General features: G+C 46.8%; 1 protein-coding gene across 4 annotated transcripts; it reads left to right on the top strand.

The window, feature by feature from the left end:
• The first annotated feature begins 239 nt into the window (after window positions 1-239).
• LOC118223625 (F-box/WD repeat-containing protein 11) lies at window positions 240-19,733 on the top strand. 4 transcript variants are annotated; one of them, XM_035410380.1, is made up of 14 exons: window positions 265-396; window positions 7,909-8,013; window positions 10,339-10,395; window positions 11,346-11,565; window positions 12,153-12,339; window positions 12,773-12,863; window positions 13,049-13,186; window positions 13,455-13,573; window positions 13,676-13,925; window positions 16,169-16,287; window positions 16,752-16,862; window positions 18,136-18,214; window positions 18,309-18,473; window positions 18,593-19,733. In XM_035410380.1, the coding sequence occupies exons 1-13, from the start codon at window positions 358-360 to the stop codon at window positions 18,468-18,470; spliced, it is 1,677 nt and encodes a 558-aa protein (XP_035266271.1). In that variant the 5' UTR covers window positions 265-357; the 3' UTR covers window positions 18,471-18,473; window positions 18,593-19,733. The 4 variants fall into 4 exon arrangements, with proteins under 4 accessions (XP_035266272.1, XP_035266271.1, XP_035266273.1 ...); XM_035410381.1 differs by lacking the exon at window positions 7,909-8,013 and having other exon boundaries at window positions 240-396; XM_035410382.1 differs by lacking the exon at window positions 7,909-8,013 and having other exon boundaries at window positions 364-469.
• Window positions 19,734-20,655: the final 922 nt, after the last annotated feature.

Raw genomic sequence — 20,655 nt, 5'->3', positions numbered from 1 at the left:
TATTGTTGTGCATTTCCTAATCATTAATCGATACTTATATTATTTCACGTTCCCCGTTTTATCTTTAGTTTGTCTACGCCGAGTAGCTACCTACCTGCCACTACCGAAAATCTCAAAGGCTCACTCTTGTGTCAATGCGAGAAACGCAGGATCGCATCTGCTACAGAATCAACCAATCTAAGCGAATACGTCATCAAAATAACACCCTCTACTTCAAGGCTTGGCCAATCGGCTATGTGTGCCAGAAGGAGGGTGCTGTATCGCTCTGTGCTGTGCGCAGTGACGTAGCCCGAATCGCAGGCCGCAGACGCAGGGCTGGGTTTCCATTTTCACTGCGAGTTTCGGGGGAACAACAACATGGAGCCGGAGATGGAGGACAAGACGTTGGAGCTGATGGTAAGTTTACATAGGAAGTTCGTCTTCCTTTGGAAAGAAAATCTGAGGCAGAAGCGACGACCTACAGATTGGGGTGAGGAGGCTTGTATTAATAAGAAAGAAATGAACCCAGACCGACAGAGAGGTGGAGAAAAAGGAGGGGGAGCAGAAGGGAAAGAGACAAATCCAGAGAGGGAGGGCCGGAGGTCGATATTTTTCTTGAGGGCAACACTGCCTCGATTAACAAGACTACAGATACCCAGAGCAGCTGGTTTTACTGACAGCGAAGGGTCCACGGTGAATCTGAAACGTGAAGGTGGGGACAAAATTGTACTATTAGCGGCCAGGGTTGTCTGAGGACTTCCCGGCTATGAGGCTCAAATAGTGGGTGAGCGTTTCACTGCGGCGCCGCTGCGCCATTCGGCCCAACCATCAATTGCCCAGTTGGCTAGCTCGCTGGATGTGTCGGTAAAACGCACAAAGCAGACACATTCGCGTAAAAATAAAATAAATGTAAATTATGTTGAGTAAATTTCTGGCCTTTGTTCGCTGTAGGTTTGAGTTTCTCACGCTGTGTGTGAATGTATGATTGCGTGTATGCGCTTTTTAAAGCTGCGTAGAAGGAAGTAACTCAGCTAGAAACATTAGCCTACTAGCTAGGCAGTACTTTGTGAAAATATGTTGTGTTTGGTATTCACGTAGTTCGTTGACTATCTTTGAGTGTTTAAATATCGGCCGGAATGTACGTCTGTCGTGAACTGGCTGTACAGGACATTTTGTTCCAAATGTTCCTAGCTAGCAATGTAGCTTGCTAGCTACTGGCGTGTATTTTTAACGGACAGTTAAATTAGCGTGCAAGCTAGCGAGCTGTTCGCCATCAAAGTAGCTTCGGCTATCTCCTGTGGCGTCATTGCTGAGGTTGACTGAACCGCTAGCCAGTTTTACCCGTGTTGTAATTGTATTTTGGGTTTTTTTAATCGCTGAAGTGTATGTGTTTAATGTATTCCTGTGTATGTCCGTTTTACAGTGTGTTTGTATGCAAGAGAGAAGGAGCTTCGTTGTTTTGATTCCTAAACCCAGCAAACGTAACATTAGCTAGCTAGCGTAAGCTAGTTCATTAGCTGTGCTAGCTATTGTAGTGCAAAAATGGCTGGCAACAGACTAGGTTAGATAGTTACTGTAATAATACAATCTCAAATTCATTTAGCTAAGGAAGCTGTGCAGACGCTTGCGCCTGTTAAACCAGACAGGTGATACCCTCAAACAGATCAGAAGACAGAGACAGGCGGATCTTTGTTAAATACCAGATATTATGTTATTTGGGAGCACTGCTATTTGCAGGGTTAAAGGGTTTGAAGCCTGTAGAGGAAACCATTCTCTAAAAGCCCAGCTAAATAGGTTACAGAATAAGCAAGATATAAAGTGGAAAGTGGCCCTGTGTATGGGGCCTGCCAAACAGATTATGTTGTCTCAGGATCAATTTGATTAGAAGAGAGCTTCCTGTTCAGTCTGTTTTGGGAGCATAGTTGTGCTGAATGTGGTTATATCGTGCCTGCCGTTTCTTCAGGCACTTGCGAGTGTTAGGCTAATGTCATTCTACACTTAAAACGTTTGGCAATTTGCTACTGTTCCTCTTCTTGGCTCTGTTTCCTGGAAAGGACTGCTGTTACTCAATATCTTGCATATTCATGTATTTATGGTTCTGTGTTCAAGAAAAAAAATCTTCAAAAAACTTGATTAGGCCTTTTTTTTTTTTTTTTTTTTTTTTTTTTTGAAAACTGTCCATTTCATCCAAATATTGGAGCCCAAATATCAATTTCATTTATGTAGTATGTACATCACAAAAAACAAGGATCATTGAAGGGACCACCATGAGTGAAGTATTAAATAATTTACTTTTCACATATTTTTCAGTTTCAGATAAGATGTCATTTTAATAGTTCCACTAAGGAATATTACATTTTGTAGCTCAGTGATTTTAAGAATGTGTTCAGCTGAAACACTGCTTTCTACTGCATATCATAATAGCAGTGAGTTAAAATATTTGTATATGGAGCCATTCTGTGTGGAAACAGCATGTGATAAACATGGATTTATTTGTGTTCATAGTTTGCCAAATTAATTTATTACCATTAACAAACCAGAAATATGCTTAATTATTTGGAGCACTTAGTACGGTTTGTTTTGACACCACAGTTGTATTTCTTCAAAGCTACATTTTTATTACATAATTTAGGTGAGTCCAAAAATATATATTGAATCTTACTGGATGTTCTAAATACTCTTCATTATTTGGAGCAACCAGTAAGGTTTGATTTGATTCTGCAATTACTTTCTTGTTGTGTGAATGGCTTAGGTGAGTGCAACAATTGATATAGCTACATTGCTGTTTCAGCTCCACATTTAATTTAAGTATAAATGTGGATTTTTATCAAGTTGCTAAGTAGCCTGCTGTCCATATGACTGGCTCACATTTATTTTTGTACTTTTATTCATTATCTGTTGTGTTTTAGTAATATTATTGGAAATGTTTTCACATATTGATAATATTATTTGGTATGGTATTTGTTTAGTGCTTTTATCTTACTCAAAGCACCTGTGTTGGTAAGTGGTGTGTGTGTAGAGCAAAGATGGTGCAAGGCCGAAAACAACAGCAAATGGATATGTCAAAGCAGTGCATGTGGCACAGGATAGAAAAATCAGTAGATTGAGATCAAGTAGAATTATAATGGGTTCAGTCATGCAGTTGTCTATGCATTCCCCCATGTTGATATGGCGATGTTCAGTGAATATGTAGCTGTCAGTGTAGGCTATGTTGCTTAAGATGGCAGCTTTCCTACGTGGTAATGTAGTTAGCATACAGCACAGTACTGCATTGCACTCTTATCTGGTGTGCACAGGATGTACTGAGGGACAGGGATCCAGGGTCCTTCTCATAAAACACCTCAACATCCATTCTTTCCTCATTCAAACTGAAAAGGCAAGGCCTTTCATGTTTAGCTCCTGCACAAGCATAGCTTTGTGATTTTGCCAGAGTCATTAGTTCTTCCGTCATTCACATACATAAGAGCAAAATATAAAACTGCTCGATCACACGCAGTACATATATAATTATAATCTTGTTTATTTATTAAGATTGGTTTTAACATTGTGAACAATGATATTAAGTTTTCTGGCTGTGTGAAAATGAAGAAAACTATTTTAGTCTTATGCATTTCTACAATGTGTAGGCTACATAGGCAAGCTGTTTATTCTTGTAATCTTTGTTCTCTGGCCATGCCACTGTTGTGTCCTTACGGCCAAAATTGGAGCCAGCACCTGTTTCCATTCGGCTGCTTCTGTAGAAGTTTAAATCATTTTCTTCTTCCAAGCCACATGAAAGTTCCACCCCATATTCTGTTTCAATGTGCACAGCACAGTTTGATGAAACTTGGATGGATTGTTTTCTAATTTTTGGCCCTCTCTCACTCTTTGCTTGTTGTCTTCATTAGTTGAGCTCTGTGTACAATGTGGTGATTCTTAGGCAGTGATTTGCCCTGTCCTGAGGGTACACTGTGTATTATGGTATTCATCCCAGCTGTCTCCATTGAATGAGATTTGATTGAGCTTGTAATTAAATGCGCATCTTGGATTGTCGTCACTTGGCGGGTGCAATTAGCCTCCTCCTTTTTGAAAGGGGGCTTTGAAAATTCCGTTTGGAATTTGAACTCTTCCAGAAAAGATAGCTGTGCACATCAGGACAGTGGCTGTGTTTTGCAAAAGGAATGCTCGGTTTAAACGATGCACTTGGGTCAGTAACAGTTATTTTCCAGTAGAAGGCCTGAATAAGCTCCACGGCGTGAAGATTGAATAAACGTGTCATTAGATTATTCCCCTTAGTGTAGAGTTTTTCACATGAGGTTTCTGAGTGGAGATGAAGGCTCATTACTGAGAGACCCATGCCCTGTCAGTTCTGTTCTCCCATTCCTGACTGTAGAGCATCGCTCTTCGTCTACTCAAATTCTGACTACTCATGCCTGTACAGATTCTCAGACCTCTATTCTGGTATGTAACCCTGGGCAACTAGCTTGTAATCTGCTGTGATAGTCCTTGGAAAACGCGCTTAAGTGTGGATATGCTAACGAGTATCTTTTCCCCAGTTACTTAATGGCCGTCTGAATTTCATGGCACAGCAAACGACTAATCGCATCAATTTCAGAAAGTATGGAATGACTTGCAGGGAAGTGTATGTGGTTGCCGGGAATAGGGGCTGCAAAGGCAGATCGGTGTTTGAATTTGCTAAGTAACCGCAGTGTATAACCAACTTGGAGAGAATCGTTTTTATTTTCTGTTTATCAAAATGGTTTGAACAATCTAAAATAGAACAATTATACATTTTCAGAATAATTGTCCACTGTATTCATGATGAACATGAAAAAAGGATTGTGATGGTAGTAACTGGGACACACAAATTGTGATGAGCAGTCATTTCTTTCATTTTTAACAACATTTGAAGGTTTTGGGGGAAGAAAAGGTAGAAATTTGAAGGTTTTGCAGAATTTTTTTATGAATTTGAACACTGACCCACTGGCAAGGCCCACTTTAGCCACCCAGAACCTCGACCCAGTGCGACTACTGAGGCCCAGGCCAAGACTTTGTTCAGCCTCTCTGTGTAACATTTTTTCTAAGGAGCACATTTCTGTTAAAAAATGTAGGACCATACTAATGCAGCCCAATTAGTATATGTGCTCCTAAATTATTTTTCCCATTAGCACACATCATTTTTCAGGAGCCTCTAAAATGGGAGCCCTGTAGAGCCCTGCATGGTCGGTGGTCCACGTGGTTGATCCAGCCCAGACTCTCACTGCACGGACAGTTCATGGGCCAGAACCTTTCCAGCCTCTCACGACGTTAGCAGTCGGACAGACCCACTTCAACCCACAGTCAGAGAAGGTAGTGCTTGAAGGTACAGTGTACCTCAATGTAACTGAACTCTAAAAAGCATAGCTACTTAGCTAGCAAGCTAGCTGACAAACAATTTAAAGCCTGTGATGCCTAGTTCACTGATGAACACGCAGATTCAATTTGTGGTTTATTTCTGCCTAAGAGAGCAACCGCTTTTACAAACAGAACCGTTTTCACGTCAACACATTCAGTAACAAAATTGTATGCAACCTCAGCTGGTTCATTTAATTTAAGTTTAGTGGCTCAGACTTTCCTTCATTCACATTAATCTTTATATAAATTGTACCGTGCTTGTGTAAAAGAAAATTATGTGAATTAGCTCTTTTTTTCAGTTAATTTTTTTTTTTTTTAGAAATGGCATCTTCCTGCAACTGAACACAGGTAGATCTTTAATTTGCCAAATTGTTGATAGTTTCTGGAACCCGCGCACGTGTTTTAATGTAGGAATGTCCATTTCAAGGGCTTGATATTGTAAAACAATTTGGAATATTCTAAGTTGATTGCAGTCAGGTGATCGATGGGTGTGATGTCATCAGTGCAGGACAAGCTGACCCAGAAAGGAAACTCAAATGTGTCTTGTCGGGACCTTTTCTCTTTCTCATTTTACCTTTTGAGGACCATGACACAAAAGCCATATCCCCACACATTTCTTTTCTGTGGCTTCTGTCTTGCTACTGCCTTGTAGTCAGAAATGAAACTGGAGAAATGAGGATTCCTCCAGCCTTAGTTTTGCTTATAAATATGGCTTTTGCTATGGTCAGGGATGAATCCATTCCCTCACACAGTGTGATTTCATCCTCCCCCCACATTCACCTCAGTATGTACTTCACACATTGTGAGGTCATCTGTCCCCCAGCATGCACTGCAGTTTGTTTGCAGTGTGATGTCATCCTTCCCCAACTTGTCCTGCTCTGTATAATATGTGGGTGTAATGGTAGGCTGTGATTCTTTGTGAATGGAGGCGGTGGCTTTAGAGAAGTGGATGATAATAGTATTTTTATTTATTTATTTTACTTTGACCCATATCTCTGAACTATTTCAACCATACGGCTCAGTAATGACAATAATTTTGGTCACCCCAAGAATCGCTCCACTCTGCTTTGCAATGAAGTCTAGTGGGCCCATGCAATCAAGCCTTGAAATGCCCATAAAATAACCTCCCTCAAAATAACTGCACAGCCTGAAGGGGAACATTCATTTATGTAACTTCTTATCATCCATTACCAGGTATTTGATGTTTCAGTTGACGGACTACTTTTTTTAGCGGAAGCAGATGTTGTTCTCGGTGAGAACCTCAGCAAGAAGAGTGTGTGATGCGCCGCCAAGGAAGTTACTGTAGCGCATAACTGCACCGCCACACCCACCGGTGCACATGAATACAGCCTGCTGCATTGCAAGTGAGGAAGTGTTTCTGTAATGCAAAATTTGGAGCAGTAACTGCTCACACTTCTACTACTGAACGCGTATATGCTATTCAAGCTTTTATTAGGTGGAAAACCACATTTGAGGGCATTTCAAGTATAGTTAGCGTGGCCTCATTAGACTGCATTGAAAAGCAGAGTGGAGTGGTTTCTTGGGGTGACCAAAGCTCCACAAAGAATATTACAGAATTATTGTCATTACCAATCAGCGAGAGAGAAACAGTTCGGAAGAATGGTTCCGAGTCGAAAAAACCAAACTTACCTTTTAAGTGGCAGGTAATGTACATGCAGTGGCCCCACTACCTCTTGTCAGAAATCCAAATGAGTCAGGTTAGTGTAACAGTTCACATTGAGAGTAGTGTTCTTGAGGAATAGACATTGTATTTAGTTTCCGACAGATTTCAGATGTAATCTAGAAATTTAGCTGATCCTGATTAGTATATCCCCCCCTCCACCCACTTGTACATGCACACAAGCACACTTGCACGCATTCACGTTACCCCCACACACACACACACACACACACACACACAGATTCAACACGTGGTATAATTTGGTGTACACAGGTGTTTAGATGCTGCTCTCTGGTGGAGCTCCTGTGTATGTGCGTGTGCTTGCCTGTGCGTGTGTGCCTGTGTGTGCCTGTGCGTGCGTGTGTGTGCCTGTGTGTGTGCTCTCAGTGCACCATCCTAACAGACTCACTGTCCTTTCACCCCCACCCTCCTGTCTCGGTAGCACAGTGTGTAGAAGTGACTAAACGTGCCTCTCCATCTTCCTCCCTTCTCCTTCCAGCAGCGCTTCAGTGTGTGTGCGCTCTCACTGACACTGAGTCGCTCTGTCTGTCTGTCTGTCTGTGTCTGTCAGTGTGTGTGTGTGTTGGGTGTGTGTGTGGAGGTGAGGCTCTAATAGCTGTTTCTCCCTCACTTTCCTCCCCCTCAACTCTCTCTTGTTCCATCCTCTCTCTTGCTCTTGTGTAATCTCTCTCCATCTCTCCTTGTTCTCTCTCTCTTTCTCTCTGTCTCTCCATTCTCACTGTCTTTCTCTTCCTCTTCCTCTCTCTTTCTCTTTGTCCCTCTCTCCCCCTCTCTCGCTCCCTCCCTCTCCCTCTCTCCCTCTCCCTCTCTCTCCCTCTCCCTCTCTCTCTCTCTCTCTCTCTCTCCCTCCGCAGTGCTCTGTCCCTCGCTCTCTCTGGCTGGGCTGCTCCTCGGTGGCAGAGAGCTTGTGTGCACTGCGGTGTCTACAGAGCATGCCCAGTACCCGGGGCCACAGTCAGGTTCTGCTCCTTACTCCTTACTCCCTCCCGTGTGCTGAGTGCCCCCCCTCCCCCCCCTGCTGCGCTCCCATTAGTCCGTGCTGTGCCACCCATTCAGTCTTCACCCTCTTACTCCAGACAGGAATCCTCAGCCCCCCCCCCCCCCGTAACTCATCTCCAATGAGTCAAATTATCTTTTGAGTGACAGGACCCAGCCCCACCCCCAATGCAGGTTTACTCTTTTCTGTAAGGGTGCTGTGCAGCCCTGTGACTTCCCACATCTCGTAATTCAGGAAAGTAGTTGAAGCACTCAGAATCATGGAGCATGTGTAGGATTTGCGTAGTAAATGCTGGTTTAAGTAAACCAGGTACTTGCGAATCTAACCCGTAGGGAGAGAATACGAAGCTTTGGCTAGTTTTTCATGGGAAGTCGTTATTCCATGTTTGCACACTGCCTGCAGGGTAGTGACTACTGCTCTGTCTCTCCTCAAACTTGTAATTTTTCACCCGTCTGCTGTGGGCAGAGCCTCTACTTTCACCCCGCCCACAGTCAGGGGAACGCGCCCAAAACGTGAGGCTGGTGAGCAGGCGTCCTGGTAGCAGGAGTACATGGACTCTCTCTCTCTCTCTGGATCATGATATGGAATGGAGCTGGGACTGAACATAGGAAATTGCAGTCTGCCCCAGATTATGCCCTTTAACCCTACCCTCGCCCAAAATCGTGTCCCTTTGAGGTCCTGCCCTCCATCAGTTATGATCGTCCTGCCCCAGATAGATTTACCCCTCACATGCGCATAGACCCTCCCCCATGCCCCACCCTAAACTCTTTTTGATGCTCCCACTTCCTGGCACCAGGTTTGGCCCCGTTCACATTCAGCTCCTTTAACGCATTTGTGCTGCTCTGCTGGGGTCTGAACCGGTCTGGGTTGTTAGCCCTGAGCTGCTGCCGGCTCACTGAGTAGATGTAAAGGTTGTGGGAAATGTCTGCTGCTTTAGTTCAGTCCACTGCAAAGCCTTCTGGGAGAACGGGGTGGGCTGGGCCCAGCGAGACCCAATGGGAGCAACAGTGAGACCTAACCCCCCCCCCCCCCCCCCCCCCCAACCCCTCAGCCCCCCGCCTGCCTGCCTGCCTGCCTCTTGGTCCTGTTTGCTTGCATCATTTTGTATTCTGTTTGCCTGCTGCTCTTGCATGTGCACTTACAGCGTCTGTCTGTCTGTCTGTCTGTCTCTCTGTGTGCCTCAATGTGACTGTTACATCCCTTCCGCCAGCCTCCGTGCCAACGGGCCCTCCACTGTAAGACTGAGGGACGCACGCCTGCACACACACATGCACACACACACGCACGCACGCACGTGCACACACCAAACATGATGATGTTCAGCCACCATGTTAGCAAACAGGAAAGGGCCCCAGTCCCTGAGACCCCTCCACTGTGTGTGTGTGTGTGTGTGTGTGTGTGTTGACAGCTTGATTGTATGTGTGAACCTTGCTCTGTCGTGTGTGTGTGTGTGTGTGTGTGTGTGTGTGTGTGTTGACAGCTTGATTGTATGTGTGAACCTTGCTCTGTTGCGTGTGTGTGTGTGTTTGTGGGGTACAAGAAGGGGGAGTGTTACAGGGTTTGGTGCTAGGCCCATGTCTGGACCTCAGCGATGTGGTTTATCACTGTGACCGCTGCAGGACCACACATGTTCCTGTTCTGTTCATTCTGCGGGCTCCTGGTTGTGGCCCAAGAAGTGTGGTCCTGCTGTGGTTGTAGGATAATGCATCCCAGACCTCTGCAGGCATAGTTCTTCAGAGTGTCGGGGGGGAGGGTGGGGAGGGTGCGGTTGCAGGAGATTTCCATACAGTCCCAAAAACCGGGAAAATATGCGCCTTGGGCCTCCACTCCACACTCCAAACCCAGCAGCCCGCGTTCGCACACTCAGCCTTACATGGTGGTTGTATAGGTCCTGCCTCCTCTTCTCCTCTCTCTCTCTCCATCCGCATATCCAGGTTCCCCTCTCTGGAAATCCTGAGTATGGCTCATATTTAACAGTGAAGCGGCCGCTAGGACCAGAGCAGTAAAAATGGCCGGGGTTGAACCTAGACTCAATACGGCGGGTAGTTGGGCAGATACCTGGGGTGGGCGTGGTGGGTGTGGAAATGCCCGTGTCCCGTACCTGGCTGTGTTACTGGCTCCTCCTGTCTCTGTGCCCCTCCCCCCCCCCCGTCCCGCCCCGCCCCGCCCCGCCCCGGTGCATCCCGCTGCCGCCTGCGTGTCTCGCTGCTGTGCTGCCGTCCGTGCCCCGCCCTCTCTCACTCACTCATCCTCTCTCTCTCTCTCCCTCTCTCTCTCTCTCTTCCAGAACACTTCTGTCATGGAGAATGAGGATCTCTCCCCAAAGAAGACCACTGTGTTCAAGGTACGAGGTTCATCTCTCCCTCTGTCTGTCTCTCTCCCTCTCTTTGTTTCTCTGTGTCTCTTTCTTTCTCATGCTGTTTTTTTAATTGGATTATTTTATTGTAAAAATGATTGTAGTTCCTTATCTCTCACTCACTCTCTATCTCTCTCAGACTCAAAGAGTGACTTCTAAAAGGCCTTCTGTACACAAAAATGCACACTCTCACCCAGTGTAAATAAGCTAAGCTGCACATTATAAATTACCACACACAAGACAAGCAAACCAGCACAATATAAACCTCTGAGGAGAAGTTCACCAGCACACTCCGTCATATCTACACACAGCTGGTTTGCAAATGACTGGTTAACCTTGTCATTAAATACAGTTGAGTGAAATTACACTATTTAACAGTATACGTGGATAAAGCTAGCTGTTGCACAAGCCCACACTTGTTAGGCTTGCAAGAATCAGTCAGGCTTGCCTGTATTTTCTACATTAGTAAGGCTTGCCTGCATATTCTTCCAGCGTAAAGCTAAACTCTCCGGTACATTCTGCCTTGTGAAAGTCTCATGGTATGTTGTGCTGGAGTAACGAACTCAAGGGTTGCCAATATACACCACATTGGTAAAGCTTTCCACTCTACATTATAAAATACTGTAATCATACACTGCTGGATTAAATCTTTGTACGCTGTATCCTGGAATAAATCTTACGAGTGTGTTTTTCATTTATAAAGCTCACCAGTGTACTCTAAAACCAGTGCACTCTACATGGGAAGAGCTCTTCAGTGTACTCTGGATATAAGCTCACTCACTCAGTACACTATACGATATAAAATTCAACAATGCACTGTCCATGGGTAAAACGCCTGAAGTGAGCACAAGATGCGTTGATGTTCCTAAGCACATTCCAGCCTGTGGAGGTTTCTGCGCGTGTGTAAAATGGCTCTGCCGTCCCGCTTTGACCCCCAGATCAGTAACGGGACGGTGACGGGCTCCAGGAAGCGGCCGTCGGAGGGGAACTATGAGAAGGAGAAGGACGTGTGCATCCAGCTGTTCGATCAGTGGTCCGAGGCAGACCAGGTGGAGTTCGTGGAGCACCTGATCTCGCGCATGTGTCACTACCAGCACGGCCACATCAACTCCTACCTCAAACCCATGCTGCAGAGGGACTTCATCACGGCGCTGCCAGGTAAGGACCGCTGTCTGTGTAGCGTAGGGGGCACCGGTGTAGTATAGCGGTCAGAGGACTGCTTTTAACCCAAAGGTTACAGGTTCGATGCCCAGGTAAGACAATGCCCTTACCCTTGTGTAAGTTACTCAAACTGAATTGCTTCAGTAAATATCCAGCTGTATAAATGGATACTGTGTAAAAAGTTGTTAGTCTCTCTGGATAAGAGCATGTGCTAAATGGCTGTAATGTAATGTAGCACACATGCAGGTACTGCAGATGCCTGTAATGTAGCACATATGCAGGTACTGCAGATGCCTGTAATGTAATGTAGCACATATGCAGGTACTGCAGATGCCTGTAATGTAATGTAGCATATGCAGGTACTGCAGATGCCTGTAATGTAATGTAGCTCATATGCAGGTACTGCAGGTGCCTGTAATGTAATGTAGCTCATATGCAGGTACTGCAGGTGCCTGTAATGTAATGTAGCACATATGCAGGTACTGCAGATGCCTGTAATGTAATGTAGCACATATGCAGGTACTGCAGATGCATGCTCTCTCATGGCTGGCTCTGTAACTCTGCATGCTCTCCCCGGCCTGCAGCACAGGGTCTGGACCACATAGCGGAGAACATCCTGTCGTTCCTGGACGCGCGCTCGCTGTGCTCGGCCGAGCTGGTGTGCAAGGAGTGGCAGCGCGTCATCTCCGAGGGCATGCTGTGGAAGAAGCTCATCGAGCGCATGGTGCGCACCGACCCGCTCTGGAAGGGCCTGTCCGAGAGGCACCAGTGGTGAGGAGGGGAGGGGAGGGGAGGGGCCTGACTGGGTGGGATGTGTCTGTCTGAGAGGGGAGGGTGTAGGGAACATTATCTGAGAGGGGAGAATGTGGGGAAGGATGTAGGGAACACTAACTGAGAGGGGAGAGTGTAGGGAACTCTGTCTTAGATGGGAGGGTGTAGGGACTTCTGTCTGAGTGGGGATGATGTAGGGAACAAAGAGGGGAGAATGTGGGGAAGGATGTAGGGAACACTATCTGAGAGGGGAGAGTGTACGGAACTCCGTCTTAGATGGGAGGGTGTAGGGGTGTCTGTCTGAGAGGGGAGGATGCTTTTCAAACTTGTACACAGCATAGAGGAGCAGCACTGTTTGCCTCTGCTGGCCAGGTGTGGTTCCAGTGTGCCTTAGACACACAGTGGCCTTATCTCCCCGTCTGCCTCTTTACAGGGAGAAGTACCTGTTCAAGAATCGCACAACAGAAGTTCCACCAAACTCGTACTACCACTCCCTGTACCCCAAAATCATCCAGGATATTGAGGTGAGATTGTATTTTCCTTCGAATGTCTTAGTAATCCTGTCTCTAACCTTATCCTGTCCATATCACTGATCCGGTTGGTACCACACTAGACATGATGGCGATTCTGTATATAACCTCCTAAAATATGTGCTGTCCTCCATGTAACATTGTTTTTATCTCTCTCTCTCTGCCTCCTCTCCGGTCAGACCATTGAGGCTAACTGGCGGTGCGGGAGGCACAACCTGCAGAGGATTCAGTGTCGCTCTGAGAACAGTAAAGGGGTCTACTGCCTGCAGTACGACGATGACAAAATCATCAGCGGCCTCAGGGATAACTCCATCAAGGTGTGTGTGTGTGTGTGTGTGTGTGTGTGAGTGAGCCTGTCTCGCTCTTATATATGGGAAAAGCAATGTGTGACTGCCTCTCTTTCTCTCACTCTATCACCCTCACATATGGGATAAGCAACGTGTGTATCTCTCTCTCTGCAACTCTCCACTTTTCCTGCACTCTCCCTCTCTCCATTTCTCTCTCTCCCTCTCACCCTTTCCCCCACCTCTCCCCCCTCCTCTCTCTCTCTCTCTCTCTCTCTCTCTCTTTCTCTCTTTCTCTCAGATCTGGGATAAGCAGACTCTGGAGTGCCTGAAGATCCTGACGGGTCACACGGGGTCAGTGCTGTGCCTGCAGTATGACGAGCGGGTGATCGTCACGGGCTCCTCCGACTCCACCGTCAGGTGAGCGCGGCCGCGTTCCACGAGGGCCGGGTCCGTTAGGCCATGTGACCTGCGTAGGCCGGGCCTCTGAACCCGCTCCGCCTCTCTCTCTCTCTCTCTCAGGGTGTGGGACGTGAACTCGGGCGAGGTGCTCAACACGCTCATCCACCACAACGAGGCGGTGCTGCACCTGCGCTTCTGCAACGGGCTGATGGTCACGTGCTCCAAGGACCGCTCCATCGCCGTGTGGGACATGGCCTCGCCCACCGACATCAGCCTGCGCCGCGTGCTGGTCGGCCACCGCGCCGCCGTCAACGTCGTCGACTTCGACGACAAGTACATCGTCTCCGCGTCGGGGGACCGCACCATCAAGGTGGGCCTCCGTCGGCGTGGGGTGGTGGTGGGTGTGGAGCGCTGGACTCCTGATCTGGGGCTTTGTGGGTTAGCGTTGACTGGTGGTAGCAGTGCTGGGCATTCAGCCAGGTAGTTTGTAGTTCAACGCACCCCCCCGTTGTCGCCCTGCCTCCCGAACCTTTGTTACACAACGCTGCCCCCATCTCTCTGCCCCCCACTTGGGAAACCTATAAGTAAAATATAATATTTGGGGTCCTGGGCTTGTAATTCATTGTCTGTGGGTTCGGTTCCAATCTGCAGTGCTGCCATTGTACTCTCTTGAATGTACTGTCCTGCATTGCTTCAGTAAATATCCAACTGCATGAATGAATTTAATGTTGAAACGTCTGTGTAAGTTGCTCTGGAAAAGAGCATCGGCTAAATGCCACATTCATTCATTATGACTTATGTACAGGTTTTAAGCAGAGATGCCCCTGTGTAACTGGGCCTGTATTTGTGTCCTGTACGCTCCACATATGACCTGGAGGGGGCGTTGTTGTGTAACAGACGTTACTGAAAGTGAGGGAGACCCACTGTAGCTCAGTCAGAACCTGCTCATAATTTATTATGGTGATGTACAGGAGTGTAAAGGTAGCCTGCTGAACACAGTCTGTGAACATTAATCATTAGATTTAGAGAAGTAGTCTGTGGCTGAAAGGCACTCTGCTTCTCTGTCAGGGTGTCTGTTTTTTCGCATCTGTTTGTGTGTTTGAGAAACAATGGACAAAGGGAAGTTTAACACCATCAGTGCTAATGTAGTGTTCCAAACAATGGACTAGTAGAAACACACACACACACACACATGCACGCACACACACAGAGCCCTGTGTCTGTCTCCCTTACACCCGTCACATCTGTGCTTAAGTCTTTGAAGAATAAATTATTTGTCTCGTGTGGGCAAATCATAAATCCATTTTATTGTCTCTAGGAAGCGGTCGGATCTGTAGTCCAGGTATACTGATATGCTGGGGTGTCTCTACGTATATAAAATGTAATCATAAATGTACTTCTTTTTACATGCATACTTCATTCTTTAGTCCGTTTTATTTTTTCTAAATCGGGCTTTGTGTTTCCTATAAAAAATGTAAAGCAAGTGCATTCTCAAGGCATGTTATAAGAATCAGTTGGACACTTATACCCTTAGTCGAGAAAGTGACATCAGTCTTGGTTCCTACTTTCTCTGTCACAAACGTGCCCTATTTTTAGATATTTGTATTTATCTAATGTTGTTACAAAGAAAAGGCAGTTTTAATTCACTGAAATCTGCAGATGATACTATAATGTTCACTGCCCAGTTTGGACATCATCACCCAGACCAATAAATAGTTATGACGTGTTTACTAGAGGTTTCACCAGTTTGCATTCAAATAACTGGTATGGCAGTTTCAAAATGGCCGTGCCTCCAGCCACCTGTTAGTGCTCAAACTGCCATTTGTGTTAATTACGCTGCTAAGCTAGTAACCACACTAGGTTATAGTTTTACACACACTCCTCCTTACCTCTAGCTAGGTGGTGGCTTTTAAACTAGGGAAACTGGCTAGGTGATGTTATCTTAGAGCCTAAAGATTTTATTGGCTAATGTCTTTCATATGTCTGTTTCTTTCCGATACTAAAAATGAAATTCAGTCAAAATTGACATAGCTGTCAAATTAGATGACAGATATTGCAAGGAATTCCAAGTTCGTGGGAGTGTCGCATTTTTAAAAAAAAATGAGGCAGTCAGGAATTTCGATTTACCAGTCTAATCGAGAGAGAACGAATTGAAGTTTACCGTACGGAAATGACGAGCAAACAAAAAAAAAAAAAACCGAAGGAGGAGTTACTGGTAGGCCCTCTGGTTTCGGATTGTCACAGTTTGCTGTTTAGGACAAAATGGTGGGAGGCCTGGGTGTCTGCAGTACAGGTGTGTGCACACCTGCTCTTCAGCAGAGCACCAGCACACATGCTGACTAATGGGTATCGTTTGTTTTCGTCTGTTGTTTTCGCCTTTTTATTCTAGCTGCGGAGCACCAGTATGGTTGTTTGCATAATGAATGTAATTTGTCATTTTTCTTGCTTTTGCTCTCTGCGTGTGTGTGTGTGATTAATTGGATTAATCTGTTTCTGTATCTGCAGTGCACCAGTACATCTGTGTCAGATCAGACAGTCTCTCTGTGGAACCTGTGGAACGCTGGCTCGGTTTGTGGTGTTGCTTTAATCTGTCTGTCTCTCTCCCGTCTGTAGGTGTGGAGCACCAGTACGTGCGAGTTCGTCCGCACTCTGAACGGGCACAAGCGTGGGATCGCCTGCCTGCAGTACCGAGACAGGCTAGTGGTCAGCGGCTCCTCTGACAACACCATCAGGTCAGAGTCTGAGAATGTGTGTGTGTGTGTGTGTGTGTGTGTGTGTGTGTGCTGGCATGCATTTTCATGTGCGTACACATGTGCAAGTGTGTGTACGCCAAAAATGGAGGTAATTTGCAGATATCACGACACGGTTGCGTAACCTAAGCTGAAAAGAAGCTACACTAATTTTGTTGTTGTTCCACAAATGCTCTTACTGAATACATGGAATCCGAGAATGAACTTTATAAATTCAAAATGGAGGACAAAATTATTTTCCCTTCATTTAACTAAGCAGGTCAACTGGGAGCTTGATTCTCATTTAGGGGGAGGCAAAGTGGGCAGGGAGGCAAGGGGTTGTGTGGCCAATCAGATAAAGGGTGTGATTAGGTGGCCGCAGTACTGACAGTGCAGACGTTTCTGTAAACGAGTCTAGATCATTCCGTAGGCGGTGGTGTAGAGCATGCTGGTCTCTCTCTCCTCAGGCTCTGGGATATCGAGTGCGGCGCCTGCTTGCGGGTCTTGGAGGGCCACGAGGAGCTGGTTCGCTGCATCCGCTTCGACAACAAGAGGATCGTCAGCGGAGCCTACGACGGGTGAGGGACTCACCCAGCGCACATGGCGACTGCCAATCATGTAGCATAGTGACCATCAGTATGGCCTGGGAGTGTTCTGAGATCAGATCGTTGGTCTTAAGGCCCTGCCAGCAATGTTTCAGCACTATTAGATAAATAAGTCTTCATAGGTTAGATAATACACTTTGTTAAATTGAAAGATCTGAAGCATTGAATATGGTTACTCAAAGATCAGTAGTTGTTTCTGTGGTCCTCTGGTACTGTTCTTTAGTCTTATCACTGCACACCACTTCAAGTCCTCCGTTAGGTAGTGAGCTCAGTAGCGCTCACTGGACAGGCATGTACCCCAACCATGATGTCCTTGTCAACCAATAGTGTAATAAATGAAATGGAACGTACAGCAAGGCCCCCCCACCCCCAAAATTTTCTGACGGTTCTCCCCAAACCACACCATTCCAAAGCTATCTATGGGAAATTCCTGTCCGGTTTCTCTCTCTGGGAAATCCCGGTTTGGTTCCTATTTGGACAATTCTGGTCCAGTTTGCGGTGGGATTGTTAAACTAGGTTGTGACAGCAAACCAGTTTGAAGGTGTATTTAAAGTGGGATTGAAAGTGGGAAAGCAGTCCTGTCCTGTGTCCTTGATGGGCAGCTCATGTGTTACTGAGCCGTCCACCATAAACATGGTCCGTGAGAACGCTGGACTGCTGTAAGTTTATAGTTTATCGTTTTATGCGATTGTTCTATGTTTATGAAGATGTAACCCTGAACTTTGTTTTATGTTTCTGTCAAATCAGTAGTTTTGGATTATTTTTATGTCTGGGTGTAGGCTGGAGAAATTACTGTTCTAAAGTTGGCCTATGGTTGTAGACTACAGAAATTACTGTTCTAAAGTTAGCCTATGGGTGTAGACTATAGAGAAATGACTGTTATAAAGTTAGCCTATGGGTGTAGACCAGAGAAATTACTGTTCTGTTTTAAATTCACAGCATGAATGCAACAGTAAAATGTAGTCTGAAACACTTTTGCTTGATTTCCATAATTTTTATTGGACGAGAAACGCATTGGCTGCAAATATGTTTTGGCTTCACAAAACGGTGCTGTACGTGGTTCCCTTTTGGTCTCTCTGTAAAAAAGTAACGTACCCCTCATATTCATATTCAGTTATCTTGATATTTCATTTTCAAATATCAGTGTTAAATAGAAAAATTCACTGGACCCCATTTGGTTTATGAATAAGCCAATCGTATTTAACTTGTCTCTCTCTCCTGTCCTTGTTTCGCCCCCTCCCTGCAGTAAGATAAAGGTGTGGGATCTCCAGGCTGCCCTGGACCCCCGAGCCCCAGCTGGTACCCTCTGCCTGCGCACCCTGGTGGTGAGTGTGTGCTCCTACAGTGCTGTCGCTCTGGAGGCGTCTCGGTCATGATGATGATGATGATGATGATGATGATAACCTGTGTACCTTGCAGGAGCACTCTGGCCGTGTGTTCCGGTTGCAGTTTGATGAATTCCAGATCATCAGCAGTTCCCATGACGACACTATTCTCATCTGGGACTTCCTGAATGTGTCGGCCAATGGGCAGACAGAGGGGCGGTCGCCCTCACGCACGTACACCTACATCTCCAGATAGCAGGTAGAGTAGTGGTCATTCACGCACACACGCTCGCTCACACACTCATACAATCACTTACATACTCACTCAGAGCATGATCACTGGTTGCGATGCTGACTCTGCTCTCTCTCTTTCTGCAGGGGTACAGACAGAGTGGTGACTGTACTGCGTCTCTGTGTTGGGGGGCTAGAGAATGGACATCCCACCCTGAGTCCCCCCCGCCCCGCCCGGCCCCACCCAGCCACCCCTCTATCTTTGTCCTTGGTCTCGAGCCTAACCTCTCGCCTCACACCTCCTCTAAACCACGGACCATGTTCTCCCCCCCGCCCCGCCCCCCACCCCCGCCCTCCCGCACGCGCACCTTCCACCAGCACCCCCCCCACCACCTCTCGCTGCCGTCTGCCCAGCCAGTTGGAGGCAGACAGACAGACGCACCGACACTGAAGACGGGCGGAGGGCGTGGCCTTATGGGCGGAGTCGAGCGACAGAGAGAGAGAGAGAGACGGACTCTTTCCTCAACGCCGTGACACAAAAGGCTGTGACAGTGGAACACGGGGATGGGCGTTCCTTTCCACCCCCCCAGTACAGACCACTCCCCCTTCTCCCCCCCTCCTCACCAAATACAGATGCGACACCTCCCCTCCCAGTACTAAGCCCACTGCTCTCTGCCCTGGAGCAGACTCCTCCTCTTCCTCCTCCTCCCTGCGCTCCTCCCATAGTACAGACTTCATCTCCGGTGTCCCCCAGTACAGGCCGCTGTGGACAGTACGGGCTGCTCTGGGCACAGGGACTCAGTCCAGCCTCTGCTTTTTGTGGCACAAAGTAAAGAGACACAGAAAAGCTGAAGCCTTCTTTTCTCTTGGAGACTAAACTGCATGTGAGAGGAGTGGAGCCCTGCCGCTCCAGCCTTTCTGCGCTCCACCTTTTCTTTCTGTTTTTTATTCTTTTTTTTTATTTTGGGGAAAAAAAATCCTTTTGTTTTATTTGTAATATTGTACTAAGCATTGTAGTCCCCTCTCCCCCTTCCTCTCTCCTGCTCTCTCTCTCCTCTCCTCTCTCACTCTCTCTTGTCTTTTTTTCTCTCTCTCTCGCTCTTTCTTTCTCTCCCCTCCTCTGCTCTCTCTCTCTTTCTCTCTGCCTGCCTATGCTCTGAGCACCCTGTAACTTGGAGCTGAATTTAGCTGTTAACAGAATTGTCTTGTCAAAAATTGTGTTGTATATTGAAATGATTTTTTTAAAGAAAAAAAAAAGACATTATTAAGAATAAAGTACTTGACTGTGGCGGTGTGTCAACCTGGTGTTTAAGGGTGTGGGGGGCGGGGGGGGGGCGGGCTTTGTGTGTGTACAAATGGGATCTTGACTATCCTGGCTTTATTGAGAAAGTGTGTGTGTAACCAAGGTGGACAGGGTCAGAGAGATGGGTGTGCAAGTGAAATGGATAGAATGAGAGGTGGAGGTGGAAGAGGCAAGAAAAAATATGGGGGTGGGGGGGGGTGTATGTAGCCTGCCGGGTGGCTTGAGTGCCTGGGTTTTTCAACAGGGGGTCTGTGGACCCCTGGGGGCCCTTGAAGGTACTGTAGGGGGCCCCTGGCTAGACTTGATGTGCAGTGATGATGAATAGATTTGGGAAAATATTTCAAAACCTAAAAGCCTTTTTTAAAATATAACCCTTTCTCATCTAATGATGGGGGTCCCATGGTTGCCTTTGTGCCTGAGTGGGGGTCCCCTGGATCAGAAAGGGTTAAAAAAAACCCTGCTCCAGTGCGTGGGTTGCCCCCGCGGTATGGTGGAAAGTCAGACGTGCCGGCAGCAGGTGAGTGATGCTCAGTTGGACTTGGGCTCCAGAGGAAGGAGGGGTTTCAGTCTGCAGGACATGGGGGTCTCCCTGCACACCAGCCCCAGGCTTTTTGCTCAGTCCCACAGTCTCCCTGCACACGTTCCACTCCCGGAGCGTCCACAACTACGGGTTCTGCGGTCTGAAAAAGGAAGCAGCAGCTAGGCGCTGTGGGTCTCAGAGAAATTTACCTGATTGTCATTGTGCCGAGGAGCTCGGTAACAATAAAAGTGTCCTTGTTAGTTGGGAGAAAATTGAAAGTTGAAATGTGTTTTTCTAACGGGGACAGAAACGTGCGCCTGTTGGTTAGAGCTGTAGAGTGAGCAAGGTACTCCAGCTGCCCCCATTCTCCAAGGTAGTCTGTTCCTA

This window comes from Anguilla anguilla, chromosome 3 (assembly GCF_013347855.1).
Source record: "Anguilla anguilla isolate fAngAng1 chromosome 3, fAngAng1.pri, whole genome shotgun sequence".
Classification (NCBI taxonomy): domain Eukaryota; kingdom Metazoa; phylum Chordata; class Actinopteri; order Anguilliformes; family Anguillidae; genus Anguilla; species Anguilla anguilla.
The sequence above is the reverse complement of the archived record's forward strand: the minus strand, read 5'-3'. Positions and strand labels throughout refer to the sequence as shown.